General features: G+C 61.8%; 1 protein-coding gene and 1 long non-coding RNA gene across 2 annotated transcripts; one reads left to right on the top strand and one right to left on the bottom strand.

Annotated features, from left to right (window-relative positions):
- Positions 1-380: 380 nt before the first annotated feature.
- LOC129021771 (uncharacterized) lies at positions 381-6,249 on the bottom strand. The gene is made up of 3 exons (XR_008496139.2): positions 3,640-6,249; positions 2,393-2,593; positions 381-1,188 (listed from the first exon to the last, which is right to left on the bottom strand). It is a non-coding gene; the product is annotated as an uncharacterized LOC129021771 (long non-coding RNA).
- Positions 6,250-11,593: 5,344 nt separating this feature from the next.
- Positions 11,594-13,720, top strand: SOX18 (SRY-box transcription factor 18). Its single transcript, XM_054467643.1, has 2 exons — positions 11,594-12,078; positions 12,490-13,720. Exons 1-2 carry the CDS (start codon positions 11,721-11,723, stop codon positions 13,284-13,286), a joined length of 1,155 nt encoding a protein of 384 aa, XP_054323618.1. The 5' UTR covers positions 11,594-11,720; the 3' UTR covers positions 13,287-13,720.
- Positions 13,721-19,237: the final 5,517 nt, after the last annotated feature.

The following is a 19,237-nucleotide window of genomic DNA, read 5'->3' as shown; positions in this document are numbered from 1 at the left end:
CCACTGCACTCCAGCCTGGGTGACAAAGCGAGACTCTGTCTCAAAAACAAACAAACAAAAATTAGCCGGGCGTGGTGGCACATGCCTGTAATCCCAGCTACCTGTGAAGCTGAGGCAGAGAATCGCTTGAACCCAGGAGGCGGAGGTTGCAGTGAGCCCAGATTGTGCCACTGCACTCCAGCCTGGATGACAGGGCGAGACTCTGTCTCAAAAAAAAAGGACTCAGGCCGGGCGCAGTGGCTCATGCCTGTAATCCTAGCACTTTGGGAGGTGGACTGCCTGAGCTCAGGAGTTTGAGACCAGCCTGGGCAACAAAGTGAAACCCCGTCTCTACTAAAATACAAAAAAAAATTAGCCGGGCGTGGCGGCATGTGCCTGTAGTCCCAACTACTCAGGAGGCTGAGGCAGGAGAATCGCTTGAATCCAGGAGGCGGAGCTAGCAGCGAGCCGAGATCATGCCACTGCACTCCAGCCTGGCAACAGAGTGAGACTCCATCACAAAAAAAAAAATACTCAATCATAGGGAAAAAGCATAGAATTCCTCGTGAGGAGCAAAGCCTTTCTAAGACAGAGGCCCCATGATATTATATTATTATATTATTATTAATAGATGAACACGGTTTCCATACTGACTGACTCTGCCCCTCACAGTGAGCTGAGGACATAGCTTCCAGCCTAGACAATCCAAGCAAGTCCTTGTGGTCAGAATCCCATAGTTTGGGCATATATGAAGACTTGAAGGGTCCAGCCTCATCAGAGGCACGAGGGGAGGCTAGAACCACCCAGCCTTCAACCACTCTCTCAATGGCTGACAACCAAGGAGCTGGCCAGGGTCCTGTAGAAGCCGCACTGGAACTGCCCTTGTGCAGGAACCCCAGAAAGTATGGCTTCGGAGGTCCGGGTGGCCAGGGTTTCAAAGCTGGTTCCCACCATCCATGAAGACACTGGACACATCCATGGAGCCGGCCTGGCCAGACACACGGGCTTCTCCAACGGCCGGGGGTGAGTTGATTTGAAGACCACCGAAAGGAAGCCAGCCCTCAAGCTGGGGGTGGGGGAGACCTCCAAGTATCAGGACTGCAGATCCTGAGATGCTGGTAAGGGCTAGAGCACAGAGAGGCCCCTCCTGGGCAGGAGGTGCAGCCCAGACAGCACAGAGGAGAACTAACCCCAGAGAGCTGCAAGTTCCTAAGAGGGGAGGTGGAAAGGAGAGAGGGTCAACATCCCAGAAGCATCAAGGAGCCGTCAGAGGAGGCTGTGCAGTTGTGCATATGCCCCAGTCCCAGTTGAAGTGTTGGTGGGGTGGGGTCTGGGGTATCAGCATGGACCCCTGGAGCAAGTCACCCATCAAGGAGCCAGCAGTGAGGCCGCTCCCCACCTGATTTCTCCCTGGGATGGACAAGCGCAAGGTTCTGGGGAGGGAGTGCACACAGACGCCCCGGAAAACCAGGCTAGAGACCCACCCTTGACCCTCCCCGGGCCGGCCCAACCAGTGGAGGGACTTTGCATGAGGGAAACTTTTAAATATCTGGTTCATCTGAATGTTTTCAGCCACGAAGATCCCCTAGCACAGTAACTCTCAAAGCATTACCGAGGGAGCTGGTTGAAAACAAAGACTACTGCCCCCTTGTACTCCCCGCCCCCACCAAGGGCTGGGGCCCTGGGGTCTCTGTCCTCTGTGATACCTGTGTGCAGATCAGAAGTACAGGCCACAGGCCAGCCAGGATTGATAAGGAGCAAGGGGTGCCCAGAGGAAGGGAGAGGCTCAAGAAGGGCTGGGAGTTTTTTTCAGAGGTGCAGAGAGTGTCCCAGAGTTGGGAGGGAGAGGGATGTGGTCTGGAGTGTGTATTGAAGCCCCAACAACCTTACCAAGCTGCAGGGAGGGACAGAACCCACTGCAGGACAGGGCCTATAGAGACGATGGGGTGGCACAGAGACATACTGGGCCTGGGAGCTGGTGGGGGGCGGTCGGGCAAGATGGGAGGGAACAGTTCGAGGTGTCTCAACAATCCAGGGGGTCAGAGACCAAACCCCTGACAGAAAATAAACTGGTGGGAAGGAACCATCATCTTTTTTTTTTTTTTTTGAGACAGAGTTTCATTCTTGTTGCCCAGGCTGCAGTGCAGTGGCACGATCTTGGCTCACTGCAACCTCCGCATCCCAGGTTCAAGCGATTCTCTTGTCTCAGCCTCCCAAGTAGCTGGGATAACAGGCATGCGCCACCACACCCGGCTATTATGTTTGTATTTTTAGTAGAGACGAGGTTACATCATATTGGTGAGGCTAGTCTCAAACTCCTGACCTCAGGTGATCCACCCGCCTCAGCCTCCCAAAGTGCTGGGATTACAGGTGTGAGCCACCCTGCCCAGCCCATCATCTCCTTTATACCAACCTCTAGCAGAAAGGTGTCGTTCGTTCAGTTATGAATGAGGCCATGAACCAAATCTGGTCAGCTGGGCCCGTGGCTGACCTAGCACAGATGGGAACTGCCTCGTACCCCGACACTCGCTGCTGCTGGAACTGCAGAGGCTGCTCAGTGGGTCACATCTTGTTCAGCAGATTGGTAAAAAAGCACTTGGGTTTTGATATCATCCTTTAAGAAAATATTTGCGTAACTGTGTGTTGGTAGAACTGGCTTCCTTTATGATCCCATGAATTCTACTTTGTGCACTGTGTAGGAGGAGCCTCAACTAGGACTCCGGGAACTGGGACTCGGCCCTTGCTGAGCCAGAGTGGAGGTCCCACTCTGGGCCCTTTTTCCTCCTTCATGAGATGCCAGGTGGTCTTCTACCTCCGGGGGCCCTGGGCATGGCCACACAAGACAGAGCTCGTGAGGAGCCTGACATGTCTCAGTGGGTCCCAGTGGAGGCCCACAGAGGCTGCAGATAGGGGGAGGTCAAGATGCTGTGGCGTCTTAAGGACAATGGCTGGCAGGTTGGGGATCCCTCAGGAAGGGGTGTCAGCCGTGGGCCCAGCCTACGGGGTTGCATTAGGGCACATGGGGACACGTGTGGATGGGGTCGGACAGGTGTGGATGGGGTCACTGGTGGCCTGGTTCATGGCAGGGGCAGGTGATGGAGAGAAAGGAGTGGTGGACGGGACAGGCAGGGAAGGGAGTTAGCAGAAGAGGTCGGGTGCCTCTGACTTGCGGGCCGCAGCCACTCCGCTATGACAGGAGCCCCGAACCCTGACATGCTCCAGTCCTGTGTGGAAGCAGCTACTGCAGGCGGAAAGGTGTAGGCCCATCCTGCTGATCAGGGAACCTGCAATCCTGTGGGATGGTCCCACCCCCCGGGCAGAGGCAGGTGACTGGCCCCAGAGCCTGTGAGGAACAGTGGCCTCTAGGTGGCAGGAGTGAGCCACGGACGGGTGGGCCTCACTTCACCACCACCCCACCCCCAGGCCCCAGGGAGGTCCAGTTGGTTCCCAGCAAGAGCCACAGCTGCCCCCCAGGACTGTGAAGTGGCCGAGGTGAGAAGGTGGCCAGTCCTAGAGAGTGGCCTCGTTTGTGAGGGCTGTGGCGGCGACCAACCCTGAAACTCCCCAGTGCCCCTGGTCCCGGGTCCCTCAGGAGCTCTGGACTTCTGGGACCTTGCTCAGAGCATTCCCGCCCCCCAGCAGACCCCTCCTGGACCTTACCGACCTCGGGACTTCCTCCTCCACGGAGCTTCCCCAGCAAGCTGCTCAGGGCCACCAGACGCTCCTGTGCCCTCAGAATTTGCACCCAGAGGCTGACAACATCAGAACTGTTGATTCTCCTGTGGGGCCTCCCCGCAGGGTGCTGCTCCGGCCCCTACTCCCCCCCTCGGCAGCTGAAGAATTTCCCTCCCCCGTGTGCAGGCGCACGCACACGCACACACACAGGCGGGAGCCTCGCACACACGGGGAGCCACCGCAGACTGGTTAGCGAGTGTCTGTCTCTCACACAGCCCGGAGGGCAAGGCCTGGGTCCCACTCAGCCGCGTTAGGGCTACAGTTAATGTTCGGTTTCGGTTAAACCCTGAGAACAGTCGGAAATGCACGTAGCCTGAAGGGTGGCTCACAGCGGAGGCAGTGCCCACGGAGGAGAGAGACATTCACTCACCCACTCCAGGCGCTGGGCCTGTCTCGTCCTGGGAGCCACAGCCACACGACGTGCAGGTGGAGGGGAGAGGCCTCCTGATTAGGGGCTGCCACGGGGTGAGGAGTGCCTCACTCCCCTTCACAGACCCAGCGGCCGCACGACACCAGGCTAGGTCTCTGTGGTCACCTGCGGCCAGCCTCAGCGGGGGCCGAGCCCCAGCAAACAGGAGGGTTCCGTCTCCTCCTCCAGGGTGTCCTCCACACTCGATGTCTTTATGGACAGGGACATATGGATAGGCCTTTAGGAATTCTCTGTGGGCAACAGGGCCCTGTCCTGAGGGCTCTAAGGGGGAGATGTGACCCACCTTGGAGGTGTGAGGGGGCAGCCCTGGCCCCAACAGGCATCTGGGGAGAAACCCCCAGTCTACCCCACAGGGCTGGCCGCACCTTTGGCCCAAAGGCCTGCCCCTCCCCCATCCTGAGTCCAGGAAACGTCGGAAACTCAGGCCATTTATTTTTCTATTTGTGTCCCCTGCCCCCTGCCCGCCCAAAGCCGGCCATGACCCCAGTGGCCGCTATCCATGCTTCCCCTCTGGCTGAGGCTGCACCGCGGTGGGAAGGCTCCTGCTGCCAAACTCACACGGAGCCCCCCTTGCTTCCTGCAACCACAGAGCGGGGGCTGGGGGATCCTGCAGCCCCAGGAGCCCCCACCCCCTGCCACCCCATGGGCAGCCCTCCCACAGCCCAAGCACCTAGGCGCCGTCTCTGCGCCCCTTTCCATCAGACCCTCCAGTCCACCTTGGGGGCTCTGCCGAGCTGTGACCCCAGTGGACCCCACTCAGGCCTCCCTTGGACGCCCACCGGCAGGGCAGCGACGGGGCTTAGGTCCAGCAAGTGCTCCCCTGTCCCATGCACCAGCAGATGAGGGCAGGGGATGGGGACTGGGCCCACTGCTCCTGGCTATGCCACTGCAGCACCCGGCTCTCTGGACCTCAGTCGCCCAGTCTGTAGAATGGGAAGAGCCACCTGCCCAGGGCAGCGTCTCTCGGAAAGTCCCCAGCCCAGCCCATAGCCTTGGCCCAGTCCCAGCTCCCTCACACAGAAGCAACGCTGGGGGAGGCAAGAGGCATCCCCAGAGGCCAGTGGCGGCCCTGGCGGCCTGCTCCAGGCTTGCTCTAACAATGCACTTCCCCCACACAATTCCCAGAAATGCTGCCCTGCCAGCCCGCCAGCCTGGCGGCCACTCCACCCTCCCCCTCCCCAGAGGCCCCAGGCAGCCGTGGGGTCGGGGCTATGGGTGAAGCCTGGAGACCTGACTCACAGGGCAGCAAAACCAGGGTTCCCTGAGGCAGCAGCTCCCAGGGGCCCAGGCCTCCCAGAGAGAGACCAGGGAGACTCCTGGGGCAGCCAGATGGGGGCTGAGAGCGAACCTTGGCCAGGCTCCCCTGCAGAAGCAGAGCCCCCTGCCTTCTCCGCTGGTGGTGAGCCTGTCCCTCCTGCCCCGCACAGCCCCGTCTTCACGTAGCAGCTGAGCTGAGGCAGATCACACTCCACTCAGAACCTCCCAAGGTCCCATCTCACTCAGAAAATGCAAGACCCTCCCAGAGCCAACGCAGCCCTTGTTCCCTCTGAGCCTCACCCCTCCTCTCTGCACCTCCTGCTCTGCTCACACCAGCAGACTTCCCTGCCCCAGGGCCTTGGCACATGCTCCTCCCTCTGTGAAAAGACTCCTTCCATTAACCCCCAAGGGCAAAAGCCATGCGTGGCCCTGACACAGCCCCCTTCCCTACACCTGGCACCCCAAGTTCTGGCTTGTTTGTGGATTTGTTTTTGGTTAGGTTTGTTTTGTTTCGTTTTTGTTTTTTAAAACAGTCTTTCTCTGTCGCCCAGGCTGGAGTGCAGTGGTGCGATCTCGGCTCACTGCAACCTCCACCTCCCAGGCTCAAGCAATTCGTGTGCCTTAGCCTCCCTACTAGCTGGGATTACAAGCATGTGCCACCACGCCCAGCTAATTTTTGTTTTTTGTTTTTGTTTTTGTCTGGAAACGGAGTCTCACTCTGTCACCCAGGCTGGGGTGCAGTGGTGTGATCTTGGCTTGCAACCTCCGCCTCCCAGGTTCAAGTGATTCTCATGCCTCAGCCTCCGGGGTAGCTAGGATTACAGACATGCGCCACCACGCCTGGCTAATTTTTGTATTATTGGGTTTTTTTTTAAGTAGAGACAGGGGTTTCACCATATTGGCCAAGATGGTCTCGAACTCCTGACCTCAGGTGATCCGCCCGCCTTAGCCTCCCAAAGTGCTGGGATTACAGGCGTGAGCCACCACACCTGTTTGTGGATTTGTTGATTGTCTGTCTCTTCTCACCAAAATGGAAGCTTCCCACAGGCAGGGACCTGTCTGTTTTGTTCTCTGCCAAATTCCTAACCCCTAAAACAGGGTCTGCTACACAGCAGGTGCTCAATAACAAATGGATGGATAGATGTTGCCTGTCCCTGAGCAAGAAGGGGTGGATGAGCCCCCAGAACACAGGCCTGCCCCCTCCAGCCCATGTGGCAGCCCCAGCTGGCTGTCACCAATGCCAGGACAAGCAACAAAAAGAAACACAGCTTCAGGCATCCGGCCCTGCAGTGCCCCTCCGTGGCTGGGAGACAGATGACCCCTGAGGGTGTTCTCCCTCTCCCCATTTACCAGCCTGGCAGGGGAGAAGGAGGCTGGGCCAGCCCAGGACAGGGCAGTCAGAGTGGACACTGCCCTCCAGGGACCCTGGGGACCAGAATGTGTTAACACATGCCCCACAGTGCAGGGTACACTGAGAGCCCCATTTGAGCCTCTACAGAGCCACAAACGGACCGGGGCTCACATAAGCACAGGACCAGGTCACCCACAGACCCAAGCCCAAGCCACCAAGGTCTGAATAAAGGCAGCCATACAAGCATGGAGGCGGAGACAAGGGTGGGACCAGTGGAACTTGGGCAGGAGCTCCCAGCTAGTGGGGGCCAGGCCGCAGGACAGAATGTCTGGCGCCTGCTCAGCCTAAGCTGGCCCCAGGCTCCCTCCTCCTGCAAGGCCAGCCTTCCTTCCTGAGCTGCAGTTTCCTGGCCCCTCCCTGCTGTTGCCTCAGAAACCCAGAGCAGCCCAGCCCCCCAGCCTGCTTCCCATGGAACCCCCCCCCCAACACACACAAACAGCACTGGGAAGGCCGCACAGCAGGCAGCAACACCCAGGGACACAAGTGGCCCTGCAGCCGCCCCCAGGGCAGGACACCCCAACGGCCACACAATGGCCCCCACAGAGCTCAAGCAGCTGCTCTGACACCCCGGCTCTTGTCCAGTGCCCCTAAAAGTGGGCACAGCCCTTAATAACACCCTAGGTACATGCCCACCACAGCACAACACCCCAGAATTTGAGAACAGCTTCCATATAACCATGGCCCTGGGAGCATCTACAGAAGCCCCGCTCGCCGCAGGTGACCCGACCCTGACTGTCCACAGCACATCTGCTGCCCGCAGCCCAGCATCACCCTGTGCATTCAGCACTCCCACCCCCACCAGCCCCCGTGGCCCTCGACCCAGAGAAGCCCCTACCCCTCTCAGTCCTGCTGGCCCTTAGCACCCAGAGTAGAAGAGACCCTGACACCACACGATGACTGAAACCTGACACCACACGATGACTGGCACATCACCCCTCAGACTACAAAAGCACCCCACTCGCACCGCACACCCCAGCCTGCAGGCCCCAGCACAGCCCCCTACACCCACACCTTCAGACCCTTCCCCACTCGCACCGCAACCCCAGCTCTGCATGCAACTCTCGGGTCCACGGGACTGTGGCAAATCGTCAGGTGAACCCTAACCCCACACCTGACAGTTGAGAGGCGCTGCCCAGGTGAGCAGGAGCACGTGCACCTCTCATGCCTGCTCATGCCCAGGAAAGCACAGGCACCTCCTGCTGCCCCACCTGCCCTTTCCCAGAGTTGAGGCCGGCAGCTATCGGAAGCCCGGTGACGCTGTGCACACCAGGACTGAGAGCTGGAAGGCACGGAGCCAGGAGAAGCCTCTGTCCCTGGGCAAGGGCCACCTGAACCAGACCTGTCATTGGCCAAGAGGGACATGCACACAACTGTGTCCACCTGGTTCTGAGGCATCAGGCGGCCTCGTCACAGACCCTGACCCCAGCCTCACATTCTCCCTGCCCTGGCCTCTGCCATGTCTCACTAGGCCTGGAGCCACAACCCCAGGACGAGGCCCACTAAATACAGAGCTCCTGAGGAGCCAGACGTGTCTCCATGGGTCCCGAAGGAAGCCTACCGAGGCAGCAGACAGAAGGAGACCAAGATGCTATGGCCTCTTGAGGACAGTGGCTGGGAGGTCGGGGGCTCCCTGTAGGAAGAGGTGTTCAGCTGTGGGCAGAAGGTAGGAGCTGAACTGGAGAGAGCCGAGGTTCGGGAGGCCAGAGAGCCCCCTCCACCTGAAACTGCATCCAACAGGAACCCCCACCTTCACCCTTAAGGAGCAGGAGGGTCCAGGCCCTGCAGGACTCGGTAATTGGTCCCAGCCTCGCTGCTCCTGCAGCCACAGGGGCTGGGCTGGTGCAAGCCTGGGAGGTCTGTGCCCAGGCAGTGCCTGGGAGGTCCCGCCATCCCGGCCCGGAGCCGCGCCAAGCCAAGCCCCCACCCAGAGCCACGGAGGGGGACTACCCAGCATCCTTTGCAGACCTCACTTGGAGGCTGGGGTTCCTGTCCAGGCTGAGGGAGAGGGGCAGGTGGCAGGCAGGAGGGCAGTGTCCACTCAGTGCCCAGGCCAGCCCCACCCTTGTAGAGAAAGCTCGCCCCCAAACTCTGCCTTTCTGACTGGGGCTTGGGGGCTACAGATAGGCTCCCTCCCAAGGGTGGGCCGTAGTCCACCTAGTCCAGGACAGACTGAGGTGGAGTTCCAGAGGCAGAGGAATGCCCCTAGACTCATGAACTGCCTGCCTTCTTTTGGAGAATGCTGGGGCCCAAGCTCAATGGCCAGAGAAGCCTTGGGGACCCTCCAAACTTCACGGAGCAGGACCCCTGTTCCTGGACCTATTATGGGTCCTCATCTCTTCCTGGGAGCATCCAGCTTGCCTGGCTCCCAAGGCCCTGGGCAGCCTCCAGCACTAGAGTCCCCCTCACCCCACACCCAGGCAGACAGACAGACACAGGCCACACACAGACACACATCGGATGCCCCTCCCTCAGCACAGCTGGCCACACCCACACCATCCCCTGTAGAGCCCTGGCAAGTCCCCCTAGCCCTGCAGCTCCAGATCACGCCACCCTGGCTGTGGTCCCTACCCCTACTTTGTCCCATCTGGACACTGGGCCAGGGCTGCCAGCCTCCTCCCTGCCGCGCAGAGGGAAAGGAGCACCTCAGGAGGCTCCTCGCCCAGCCCCGGCTCACAGGACATGACGGCCAGACACCTGAGTCCACAGCCCAGCCAAGAGGGTGGGTCATTGGCTGGCGCCAGGCAAGGCGGCTGCTGGTGGGTGTTGTGGGGGACGTGGAGGCGATGAGGTCATGCCGGACACTGCCTGCCACTATGTTTAGAGCAGCTCCAGTGACTCTGGGCTCTCGGGGGCGGCAGAGGACCAAGCAGGGCCCCCAGGGAACTGCAAATCCTTCCCCACGTGTGAGGGCTGCTGCAGAGGCCCCCAAGGACCTTTTTCCCAGGGCCCAGTGACCAGCCACTGCCCAGGCTGAGCCAGATCCTGGTGACCCCAGACTGCATCCGTAAGGTTGTGAGTAGAGAGAGCTTCTGCCAAGTGGTAGCCCTTTGGGGGTCTTCGCACAGCTCCCCACCCCCCTGCACCCTCCTGCCAGCTGCCCAGGAGGCCTACCCACACTGAGACTTGGCCAAGGGTCCAGCCACCCACACTGAGATTAAAGGAGAACTAGCACCATCCGGCAGAGGCCTGTGAGCCCATCCATCCCTGTGGCCACAACCCTGCCTGCCTCCCCAGAAAAGCCAGAGGCCGCACCTCCTGGTGCCCCACGGGCCCCCCATTAGCCAGCACTGGCTCAGTGTCTGTGAACGAGGTGCTAGGCCTGTGGAGCAAACTGGAGGGATGGGAGATCTGGAGACCAGACTGGGAGACCCAGCCCCGTATGCTGGGACGATGGGCGTCGAGACAGACTGTGATGTGGGGCTTTGGGGAGGGCTGGACACCGACCGCGACAGCCCTCGGTGGGGGTGCCCCTGTGGGGGTGCTGGCCTCAGGGCAGGAGCGCCCCTGGGGACAGTTCAGGAACAGCCTCTAAGGGGCACTGCAAGGCCCACGTGGGGCCCACCCCATTCATAACACAGGCTGGATGTGGCCTAGCGAGGCTGGCAGGGACAGAGAACCAAGAGCTTCTGGCCACACAGGCTCAGGGTCACAAGACCTGTGGCCGCTACCCATGGGGCTCCCGGCACAGTGTGTAGTGGGGAGCTGGGGAGCCTCCAGGCTATGAGGAGATGTGCCGCGAGGTGGGGGAGATTCTGACCCTGCCTGGAGGGCTGCTGGGGACATCCAACCCTTCTCCAGTAGAACCATGCCTGGCAGTGGGAGGGGAGGACCTCCAGAGGGAGCCCTCAGCTCTGGAGCCCAGATCCCCTCCTGATGGGGTGGGAAGGGGACAGTGAAAATTCAGGAAGCTGGACGCTCCTCTGGAACCCGCCCCACCCCAGGTCAGAGGGTCCAGGGAGGGGCCAGCGGGAAGGACCCAGGTCGGCCCTGCCTCTTGCTGCAGCGGTGGCCTGGGCTGGGCAGGGGAGCCAGCCAGCCACTGCGGGTCCCAGCCCCTTCCCCAGGGGCCCTGGGGGGGCAGGAAGGACGCTACAGCCTCTGCGTCCCTGCTCCCCCTTCTCTTTGTGGGCTCCGCCCAGGGCCTCTGCTCTCTCCCTCCCTGTGTCAGCTTTGCCTTGTGCCAGAGTTGGTTTGGGAGTGAGGACAGAAACACGACGACCACCGTGTCCCATAAAGGCACTCAAAGTCCCTGGTGCTGACGGTTACACATGGGTGTGGAGTTTCCAGCATGGGCGCCCCTGGGGACTCAGAGCGCCTCCCCAAAGACGGGGCCTTTTCTGAAGGCGCTGCACTCCAGGAAGGACTTACCGGCTGTTGGGAAGGCAGCCTCCCCAGAACTTGGTGTGAAAAAGGGCCCTCTCCTCCCCGTGGAGCCTCCTGGGGGGGTGCGGGGAACGGCAACCAGCGGGACACTGCCGCCCTCCCCCAGTTACTGCCCGGGGGTCCGACTCCGTGGGTGGGTGGCAGCTCGCCTCCGAAAGTCTGGCAGCACCGGCCCTCATCAGCAGCCCTTTCTTTCCCACCCGGGGGTCTCTCCTTCTGAGATGTCGCGGGGGAGGTGGGGGGGGCTGTGCGCGGGGGAGGCCTCAGCGGAATCCCGCCCGGCCTGAGAAGAAAGGGAGCCCCCGGGGAGGAGGCGGCCCCGACCCGCCCCGGCCCGCCCGCCCCGCCGCCGATTGGCCCTGACCCGCTATATCTGGGCGCCCGCCCGGCCCGAGGCCACCGCCGTCCCCACTGCCATCCCCGCTCCCGGCCTGGCCCGCCCTTGCGCCCGGCTCCGCAGTGCCCGCCGCCCGCCCGCCCGCCGCGCTCCCGCGCTCCGTTCCGCCCAGGCCGCGCCCAGCTGGAATGCAGAGATCGCCGCCCGGCTACGGCGCACAGGACGACCCGCCCGCCCGCCGCGACTGTGCATGGGCCCCGGGACACGGGGCCGCCGCTGACACGCGCGGCCTCGCCGCCGTCCCCGCCGCCCTCGCCGCGCCCGCCGCGCCCGCCTCGCCGCCCAGCCCGCAGCGCAGTCCGCCGCGCAGCCCCGAGCCGGGGCGCTATGGCCTCAGCCCGGCCGGCCGCGGGGAACGCCAGGCGGCAGACGAGTCGCGCATCCGGCGGCCCATGAACGCCTTCATGGTGTGGGCAAAGGACGAGCGCAAGCGGCTGGCTCAGCAGAACCCGGACCTGCACAACGCGGTGCTCAGCAAGATGCTGGGTGAGCGGCGGGAGGGCGGCAGAGAAGGGGGAGCGGGCGGGGGTCTCGGGCCGGGGTGGGGCGGGCGGGGCGGGGGTCCCGGGCCGGGGTGGGGCGGGCGGGGCGGGGGTCTCGGGCCGGGGTGGGGCGGGCGGGGCGGGGGTCTCGGGCCGGGGTGGGGCGGGCGGGGCGGGGGTCCCGGGCCGGGGTGGGGCGGGCGGGGCGGGGGTCTCGGGCCGGGGTGGGGCGGGCGGGGCGGGGGTCCCGGGCCGGGGTGGGGCGGGCGGGGCGGGGGTCTCGGGCCGGGGCGGGGGTCCCGGGCCGCGGCGTACGGGGACTGCGCCAAACCTTCGCGGGGCGTCCCAGGCGCACGGAGGGCTCGGCGCCCACCCGCCCGACGGCGTTCCACTCACTGGCGCCCGCGGCCCGCAGGCAAAGCGTGGAAGGAGCTGAACGCGGCGGAGAAGCGGCCCTTCGTGGAGGAAGCCGAACGGCTGCGCGTGCAGCACTTGCGCGACCACCCCAACTACAAGTACCGGCCGCGCCGCAAGAAGCAGGCGCGCAAGGCCCGGCGGCTGGAGCCCGGCCTCCTGCTCCCGGGATTAGCGCCCCCGCAGCCACCGCCCGAGCCTTTCCCCGCGGCGCCTGGTTCGGCTCGCGCCTTCCGCGAGCTGCCCCCGCTGGGCGCCGAGTTCGACGGCCTGGGGCTGCCCACGCCCGAGCGCTCGCCTCTGGACGGCCTGGAGCCCGGCGAGGCTGCCTTCTTCCCACCGCCCGCGGCGCCCGAGGACTGCGCGCTGCGGGCCTTTCGCGCGCCCTACGCGCCCACCGAGTTGTCCCGGGACCCCGGCGGTTGCTACGGGGCTCCCCTGGCGGAGGCGCTCAGGACCGCGCCCCCCGCGGCGCCGCTCGCTGGCCTGTACTACGGCACCCTGGGCACGCCCGGCCCGTACCCCGGCCCGCTGTCGCCGCCGCCCGAGGCCCCGCCGCTGGAGAGCGCCGAGCCGCTGGGGCCCGCCGCCGATCTGTGGGCCGACGTGGACCTCACCGAGTTCGACCAGTACCTCAACTGCAGCCGGACTCGGCCCGACGCCCCCGGGCTCCCGTACCACGTGGCACTGGCCAAACTGGGCCCGCGCGCCATGTCCTGCCCCGAGGAGAGCAGCCTGATCTCCGCGCTGTCGGACGCCAGCAGCGCGGTCTATTACAGCGCGTGCATCTCCGGCTAGGCCGCCCGCGCCGCCCGGATCCCTGCAGCGCTTCCTCCCGCAGCCCCCGCGACCGATCCGACCGCGTCGCTGCCGCTCTGCTCTCTCATACGCGTGTATGTTTGGCTCCATGTCACAGCCCCCTAGGAGCCAGTGATGCTCGGCCTTGCGCCCGTTCCGCCTCCCAGACCACCCTTCCTGGGCTTCTGGGCCACCTGCCCTCGGGGGGCCCCTGCGAGGGTGCCTGGAGTTCCCACGTGTCCCGGGGCTTTTCCAGGAAGCCCGAGCCCAGGACCTGTTGGCAGAGTTGCCAGGGTTACATTTTTGAAGCACCTGTTCCTTTTCTTGCAGTGTATTTTCTACAACCAGATTGTATTAATATTTTTTACTTTGCCCTTTTAAAAAATATACCTAATACAATATATTTAATTTTTAATTAAACTCTTAAACTTTTCTTCCAAGAAGTTTCAGTGATCAGAAGCGTCACTGTGGCAAAGGCTTTTGCAATGTGAGGAATACAGATGTATGCTTGCTGTAAAGGAGGAGCCTGGAGCTGGGTCCCCGGGCGGAGAGGCTACAGTAAATCCTCGGGCCTTTCCTCTGCACACTGACATCTGTGGGGTTTGCAGGGAGGGAAAAGCAGTTCCCCAATAGCCCTGGACACCCCTTCCCTCCGAATCGCCCCCAGGGAGCCTGACTCCTAGCTTGAACCCCATAGCACTCCTTCATCCTTCCGTGACACATGCCAGAGAGCGTGGGTAGCAGGTATGGGGTCCCCACTCCCCCCAGCCCTCCACTCTCCCCTCCTGTCCCACCCCCATGTTAAGCCTATCGGAGGTCAGACTATACCAGCAATCCCGTCACACCCCCGGCAGGGTTTCATCGCCCTTGCCTCCGCCTTAAAACTTCCATGCCCAAGGACTGCCCAGTACGGCCCCCTTCCTGCGGGAGGCTGGCAGGTTAGCAGCCCACGTGCAGACACAGATTCCAGGGTCTCCATCAGCTGTTCTAACTCACCCCAGGGAGGACAGCACCATGCTACACCCACAGCGCTCCCCCCACCCGGGTCCAGCTCTGCCCAGAGACAGGGCCAATGGCCAAGGCAGGAGAGCCCAGGCTTCACATTCCAAGACCCCCAACTCTGGAGCCGTTATCTCACTAGCCCCCAGGAGGACTGGACACCCTCTTTCTTTTTCTTTCTTTCTTTTTTTTTGAGACGGAGTCTCGCTCTGTCACCCAGGCTGGAGTGCAGCGGAGCAATCTCGGCTCACTGCAAGCTCCGCCTCCCAGGTTCACGCCATTCTGCTCAGCCTCCTGAGTAGCTAGGACCACAGGCGCCCACCACCATGCGTGGCTAATTTGTATTTTTAGTAGAGACGGGGTTTCACCGTGTTAGCCAGGATGGTCTCGATCTCCTGACCGCCCGCCTTGGCCTCCCAAAGTGCTAGGATTACAGGCATGAGCCCAGCGCCAGGCCTGGACACCGTCTTTCCATGCTGACCTCTTGGTCCTCTTCACCTCGAAGCCACGTGTTCAGGGAAGGTTGGAGTAATCACCCCCAGAAGTGAACACCCAGACACAGACACACTCCCTAGGGCCTGGCAGGTATAAGCCAAGAGGAGGGGCATGCACCTCCCTCCTGGGGGAAGGGCGTATCCTGCCCCAGCACCCCCTCTGCATAGGTGGGGAGTCGGTGGGGAGAGCTGAACCTTGACCGCCCTGGTGTGGAAACTCACTCACGGCTCAGCCTCCCAGGTATGGGGGAGCACATGCCTCTGAGAGTGTGTCTGTGGTTCTGCATGTGTGTGAATGAGACTCCCAGTGTGGCCCTTCATGCAGGTGACAGTGTGTGTGGCACATGGATGTGCAGCAAGCCTGGGGCAGGATGGACGTGTGCCTGCTGCCTGAGTGTGTGTGTGTGGAGAGGTGGGATGGGGCTATTTTACAGGTACCCTCCCCTTGAGCAAGGCATGTCACCTCTGTGTTAATCAGCACGAGTGCCACCCCTCAGATGGGCCCCCAGTAGGGGCTGCACCTGGTGCCCCTTCCCCACCCCATCGGCAGCAGAGCACACAGAACTCAAAGACAAAGGGACAGAGAGAGACACACAGAGGGGACAGAAACAGACACACTGAAGAGGGCAGGAGACAGGCTCGGAGGTAGACGGAGATGCACCAGGCAGGCAGACACAGCCCACAGGACACCGAGGTCATCGCCCATGTCTTCCAAGCAGTCTGCCAGCACACAGCAGGGAGGCAGAGACGGTGAGACCCAAAGGGACACAAGCCACATCTGTCTTTCGGTGGGAGGGGGAGAGGGGGTCTCTGAGGCACCAACGTGGACTCTTCCTGGGATCATACCATGAGATAAATGCTCACACCGGCAAGAGTGCAAGCCACACCGAGCTCTCATGGCCACCAACTCCTGCTCTGGCCCACCCCCTGGAGCCCTGGGGTCAGCAGGCCCAAGATGCACCCCCTTCCATGAGGACCTCAGCCAGAGGGTGACCCAGGCATGAGACCACCTGCCCCTCCCCCAACCCCCAACCAGGGCAGGAGAGACAACAGATCCAGCCTGTCCTGCTGCCTAAATTCATGTGAACAGCCCCTGCCCCCGGCCTCCAGTGCCTCCCTGTTTGGGCTGGGCATCTCCCCAGCCACGCCTTCCCCAGCAACTCCCACAGACACAAACAGACAGCCTGGTGGAGGCCACAGTGGCAGTCTCACGGCCAGCACGCATCCCCTATTCTGGACTCCTCACCCCCATTGCACCCCCCTCTAGGCCAATGGGGTGGAGAGCTTGGAAGATACCTTGGGTGGCAACACAGCCTCATGGTCTGTGTTAGGACGGGACACAGTGGGTACCTGTGAGAAGTCCCTCCCCCAAGTGCCAGGGTGGGGGGCTAGTGAGGGGCCCGAGCTGAAGCAAGTCCCAGCCCAGAGGCTGGAAATGCCCAGGAGAAGGATCAGAAGGGGACATGAAAGAGGGGCTTCCACTGAGGGCACCTGGTTCCAATAGCGGCTCCTCGGCAGCGGTGGGTGGGGTCTCCTTACGGAGCCTCTTCCAGGGCCCAGCCCAGGGATCTCCCCTCTACCCGCCAAAGGCTGAACAGCCCTCCTAGGCAGGACCACCGCCCCAGGGCCTGGGTGCTCCAGCCCTGGCACCAGCTGCACACCCCTCCCGCTCCTGGCCCTGTCTGCCTTCTTCCCTGAGGCTCCAAGGGAAGTCTCCACCCTCCTCCTGCTGAGTCAGGCCTTAGCTCCTGGCGAGAAGTTCTAGCAGCCCTGCCTGGCACTGGCCGCGGCTCCCCTCCCGTCTCCCATGCCCAGGACCCAGCTTGTCCCTAGAGTGAGCTGAGTGAGGTGTTGAACTCTCCCCAGCAGGCAGCCCAGGGGCAGAGTCAGAGAAAATGGGGGCTAAGAGCAGCTATGGTGCACCTCTCTCCCAGCAGATACAGTCAACACTTTACACACCCTTAGGAACACCAGCACAGACACACACACACACACCCAGCCACACACCAGACGAAGAGCACACTTGACCCCAGCAAGGTCCTGCTGGGGCAGGCAAGGAGGGCACATGTGAAGACCTGAGCCCCCCACCACTCCGCCCCCACCTCTCAGCAGGAAAAGCACCCCAGAAAACCTTCTACAAAACCTACATGAAATTTAAGTATATTAAGTATACAACGGAATGGTTTTGTTGTAGTCACAAGGCTGGAAACCATCTCCACTGTCTTATTTTAGAGCATTCCGTCTGTTGCGGTCAAATGCTCTACCTCGGAGCTATGCTCCTTGTTGGTTTGCTGTAGAGACTCCTGTGTTTCTCAGGCTGGTCTTGAACACTTGGCCTCCCAAAGTGCTGGAGTTATAGACATGAGCTACTACACCTGGCCTTTATTTATTTATTTATTTTTTAGAGACGGGGTCTTGCTATGTTGCCCAGGCTGCTGGAGTGCAGGGGCTATTCACAGAAACGATCTCAGCACCTGCAGCCTCGAAAAGTGATCCTCCCTGCCTCGCTGGAACTGCAGGCATGCACCCCCACACCCATCTTTAATTTTAGAGCTTTTCATTACCCTCAAGAGAAACCCATTACTCCCTATTCTTTCCTGCTCCCTGCCCCTGATAAACACTAAACTGCTTTTGGTCTCTGGATTTGCAGTGTCTGGCCTGGACATTTCTTGTAAGTGGGATAATATACTATACGTGGCCTTTCGTGTCTGGCTTGGTTCACTCTGCACATTTTCGAGGTTCGCCCATGCTGTGGCCTGTCAGCGTTCCATTCCGTTTGTGGCTGAGTAACATCCCCTCCTTGTATGACTGTACCACATTTTATTTATTCAGCAACTGATGGACACTGATGGTTTTTACTTTTCGGCTATCATGAATAATGATAATGTTATTGATAATGATAATGAATAATGAATAATGTTGCTATGAACATTTGTGTACAATGTTTTGTGTAGATGTGTTTTTATTAAAATTACAAAAATGCGTATCTCTAATAACAAAGTCTGAACAATATGCTAAGTACCTGGAACCCATGCTAGAACAGCTGCCCTAGAAAGGGGGGTCCAGAGCTGCAAACCTCCAGTCCCAAACAGGCCCCCTCAAAACTAAGGCCCTACAGGGACTGGCTCAACCCTCCATCCAGCCCACCCACCACTTCTGCCCCAGGCCAGGTAGGGAGCCCGAGGAGCCAGCTCCAGGCGTGCAGAAGGAGCAGGGTCTCACCTAGGTTCATTTTTTTTTTTTTTTTGAGACGGAGTCTCGCTCTGTCGCCCAAGCTGGAGTGCAGTGGTGCAATCCCGGCTCACTGCAAGCTCCGCCTCCCGGGTTCAAGTGATTCTCCTGCCTCAGCCTCCCGAGGAGCTAGGACCACAGGCGCGCACCACCACGCCCGGCTAATGTTTGTATTAAGTAGAGACGGGGTTTCACCATGTTGGCCAGGCTGGTCTCGAACTCCTGATCTCAAGTGATCCACCCGCCTCGGCCTCCCACAGTGCTGGGATGACAGGCGTGAGCCACCGCTGGCGGCCAGGTTCATTCTTACTGAGACTCCTCTGGCCTGCTCCCGCTCCCACTCCCGCAACTCCTGCTCCCGCTCCCGCTCCCGCAACTCCTGTTCCCCGGGACCCCACCCCGTCCTCCCCGACCCTGCTCCCTCTCCCACGACCCCTGTCCCGTCACCCTGACCCCCGCCCCGTCTACTGTGACCCCGCCCCGTCTCCCACGACCCGTTCCATCCCCCACGACCCCCGTCCCGTCTCCCACGACCCGTCCCAACCCCCGCGACCCCACCCCGTCCCCCGCGACCCCGCCCGCCAGCGCGAGAAAACAGGAAGCGGCGGCGCTGGAAATGCAGGAAGCGGCGGCGGGCGCGGCGCTTATCTCGGGCCGCAGCCCGGACCCCTGGCCTCAAGCCGGGCAGGGGGCGCCCGGGGCGGCCCAAGGACAGGGCCTGCTCACCTGGTGGGGAGCCCTGGCCGCCTCTTCCCCTGCCCGCAGCTGTCAAAATCGGGCCGGGCCAGGCGGGGAGGCTGCGAGGAAGCCCGTGTCGGGACTTCCCGACGGGAGCGAGGCCGGAGGGCGACCCGGGAACCCGCGTCCAGCCCCAGGGCTGCCCCCCTCCCCGGCGCACGCGGCTCTGCCCTGCCCCCAGAGGCCTGACCTCCTCATTTCCCCCAAAACAAGGACTCACTTCCCCCAGCAGGTGCGACCTCCCGCTGGCTCTTCCGGATTGTAATGCGGAGGGGGAAGAGCCGGGAGGGAGCGATGGTTGTTTCTGTGTTTACGAAGCTGCGTCTTTTCCTGGGGAGGGGGCAGGATGGGGGCTGTCGCTGGGCCTCCCCTAGGGTCCTGAAGGCACTGGCAGAGACAATGGGCCCCAGCACCTGACATCCCCCCACCAGTGAGTATGTGTTTCCTGGAGTTGGGGGGACTTGTTTCCGAGTCAGCCACAGCTGGAGC

Source organism: Pongo pygmaeus, chromosome 21 (genome assembly GCF_028885625.2).
Source record: "Pongo pygmaeus isolate AG05252 chromosome 21, NHGRI_mPonPyg2-v2.0_pri, whole genome shotgun sequence".
Lineage (NCBI taxonomy): Eukaryota > Metazoa > Chordata > Mammalia > Primates > Hominidae > Pongo > Pongo pygmaeus.
This window is presented reverse-complemented; position numbering and strand designations above follow the sequence as displayed.